Source organism: Charadrius vociferus, unplaced genomic scaffold (genome assembly GCF_000708025.1).
Source record: "Charadrius vociferus isolate BGI_N301 unplaced genomic scaffold, ASM70802v2 scaffold486, whole genome shotgun sequence".
Taxonomy (NCBI): domain Eukaryota; kingdom Metazoa; phylum Chordata; class Aves; order Charadriiformes; family Charadriidae; genus Charadrius; species Charadrius vociferus.
The window spans coordinates 455,790-458,727 of NW_009648965.1; the positions used below are offsets into that span (position 1 = coordinate 455,790).

A 2,938-nucleotide genomic window follows, 5' to 3' on the forward strand; every position below is an offset into this window, starting at 1 on the left:
TACTCTCCGTGGACGGGTAGTCCCCTGGGCCATCACTCTTCTTCTCTGCCTTCACCACGCGGTGCTGGGCTCGCAGCTTGCCCCGCAGGTTGGAGTACTTGCGCAGGATCCTGGTGCTGGCCTGGGTGGGCAAGCTGAGGGCAGGCTGGATGGTTTTGTCTTCGCTCAGGTCCTCGGAACCGGCATCTGTGGGAGAGATCTGGCTGGGAGCTGTGGCTTCTTCAGCCTCCACTTTATCAGCATTCTCCCGAATTTTGGCCCAAAGCTTTTGGTTCTTCAGGTTATTCCGAGCCGGGGTAGTGGCGGCGAACTTCTTGAGGTGTTTTTTCAAACGTTCGGCTTGCAGTGAGCTGGGGTAGAGACTGGAGGAGGAATATTTCTGCATGGGGACTTTGATGGGGGGGATTTCCCCCGGGAGACGGGTGTTGAGTTTCTTCACTATCACTAGAGACCTGGTTTCAGTTGTCTCCAGAAACCACTGGCAGATGTCAGAGAGCTTAAAGGCCTTCATAAACAGCATCTGGACAGGAGAAAGCTTCTGCACTTCCAGCGAGCCTCTACTTTTCCGTGTCCTTTTCTTGCTTTTCCAAATCTCTTTCAGTTTGTCAGCTTTGTTCTTTACCTTGGGGGTTGGCTGCACCTCCTTCTCCAGCTGAATCCAGCCCTTCTGAACTTTCATGTACTGTGCGTTGAACTCGGCAATAAGCTCCTGGTTCTCCTCTTCAGCACACCACTCCATGAACTTTGGTTTGCTGTCTATGTCCTCCAATGCTGGGAAGTCGTCATTCCCTGAACTCCATTCGTCCCTCAGTTTGGGGATTGCTTGCATAGACTCCTTCCCTGGTGTGCTCTTTTTTGCGGTTTCCACAGGTGCTGGCGTGTGTCTTAAGTTATAAAACTGCAGGGCAACCTTTTTATGCTTCACAGCCTTTGCTGGAAGATGCTTGCTTCCACCTCTGCTGCTGGGGCATGAAGGCAAACTGGCCACCAGCTCATAGCTCTCCAGCTTGCCCATGTCCATGGCACTGTCAGAGCTCTCCTCGTCCTTTGCGCTGGCATTGCCTGGTTTCACATCCACTTCCTCGGCATCGTTTGCAGGCACACTGCTCTCCGGAGGGAGGAGAATGCCTCTGTTCTCAGAATCAGCCTGGACGCCGAGTTCCAGCGTCTCACCCGGTTGACTTTGGCTGCTGTTAGCAGGGGGGTCATCTTTAGAGGAATTTTCTCCCTCTGCCGCAGTCTCTTTCGCTAAGATGCTTTTATAGGTTTGTCTGGTAGTGACACCATTCTCCTCACCTGGCCACTGCTCAGCGACGCTCTCTGGGGCCTGACTGGTGCCTGGTCCCTCGCTGGTTTTGAGCAGCGCGTTGGGGAAGCAGTCATTTGGGAAGTGCACAGATGCTGCCCCATCCAGGTGCACTTCTCTCTTGAACCGCTTAGCGCCAGGGCTCTTGGAGACTTTGATCTGAAGGCAAGGAAGCTGCACAGAGCTGGAAGTACCAGTGTCCTCAGCACTGCCCTCGGCGGGTGACTGGGATTGTTGGCTTCGGAGACGCCGGTCCGATGCCACAAGCACTCTCCTGCCTTTCTTTCGCTTCTTGTCTAGACTGTCTTTGGAAAAAAACCCTGCAGTGTCTGAGCCATCGGGTTCGGGTGGCGTTTCACCTTCAACAGGCTCTTTTTCACCTGCTGGGCTGTTATTCTGCACCGCCTCCCCTTCTGAGATTTTGGAGGGGGCTGTGCTGGCCGGTGCAGCCTCCTCTTGCTCAAGGGAGCCGTCACCCACCATGCCCGGTAATTCAGCTTCTGGTTCAGCATTGATGTTTTTGTTCATGTCCACACACTGCAAGGTGGCAGGGGGCTCCGGGGAGCTCTCCCTGTCCACGGTGACAGAGGGCTCCTGGGGGCTCTCCCTGTCCACGGAGGCAGGGGGGTCTGGGGGGCTCTCCCTGTCCACGGTGACAGAGGGCTCCGGGGGGCTCTCCCTGTCCATGGAGGCAGGGGGTTCTGGGGGGCTCTCCCTGTCCACAGGGGGGCTCACCAGGAGCCAGCCAGCCTGGAGAGCGTGGGGAGGGCTCTGCCGGACACAGCCCGCAGGGCTCCGTGTCTCCCACGCCTGGAAGCTGGGCAGGATCCCCGGCACCATCATGGACCAGGGGTGCTGTGTCCGCAGCGGCGGAGGGCTGCAAGGGGAACTTTGGCTCCGGGCTGGCGCACAGGTCCGGATCAGTTTGTGTGTCAGAGCCTGGGCAACCTTCCTCCCCGCCGGATGCTTCTGAGATGGGAAGGGCAGCAAAATCGGCATCCTGCCCACCGCCACCGCTGCCCTCCCCGGAGGAGCCCAGGCTGGTGCCAGCCTCCCAGGGGATGGTGCCTCCCGCTCTCGTCCCCTCTCCTTCAGTGGGAGGGGAGCTGGGGGGCGGCAAGCCGGCCAAGCTGTCCTCTTTCTGGGGGCTGGGTGGAGCTGAGAGGGAGAAGAAGGGCATGGCCATGGCAGCTTCCCTCGACCGCAGCGCCCGGGTATCCCGGGGCTGCACGGAGCCCGGCTCAGCTCTCTCTTTTGTTTCTCTGCCACTTGGTGCCCCTTTAGCCAACAGCCTCAGGGAAACCCTCTTCTCGCCTTCCCGTCCTGCCCCCGCAGACCCCCCCACCGAGAGCACCAGGGGCGGCTTAGCGCTTACGAGGGTCTCTGTTCGCAGCGCCGGGCTGCTCCCCCTCTCCTCCGCCCGGGAGCTCCTAACCAGCGTGCGGACAGTGGGGAGCTCGCAGCACTCCCCGTTGAAGTAGTACCCCCGGGTGCTCTTCCTCGCCGTCTTGCGGGACGACACCGACCGCTGGCTCTCAAAATGGCACTCGGTGATGGGCTGGCTGATGTAGACCACGTCGCACTGGTTGTCGTAGTCGTTGATCCTCAGCCCCGACGCCTTCTTGCTCTTCC

At 59.2% G+C, this 2,938-nt stretch overlaps 1 protein-coding gene across 1 annotated transcript in view; it reads right to left on the minus strand.

Moving 5' to 3' along the window:
• The window catches only part of LOC104288835 (chromosome unknown open reading frame, human C10orf12), a 4,593-nt gene that overhangs the window by 663 nt on the left and 992 nt on the right, over positions 1-2,938 (minus strand). Inside the window, exons 2-3 of the mRNA XM_009887705.1 lie at positions 2,315-2,933; positions 4-2,208 (exon numbers count right to left, since the gene is read on the minus strand). Of these exons, the coding sequence (XP_009886007.1) occupies positions 4-2,208; positions 2,315-2,933 (2,824 nt within the window). The remainder of the gene's footprint in view (positions 1-3; positions 2,209-2,314; positions 2,934-2,938) is intronic.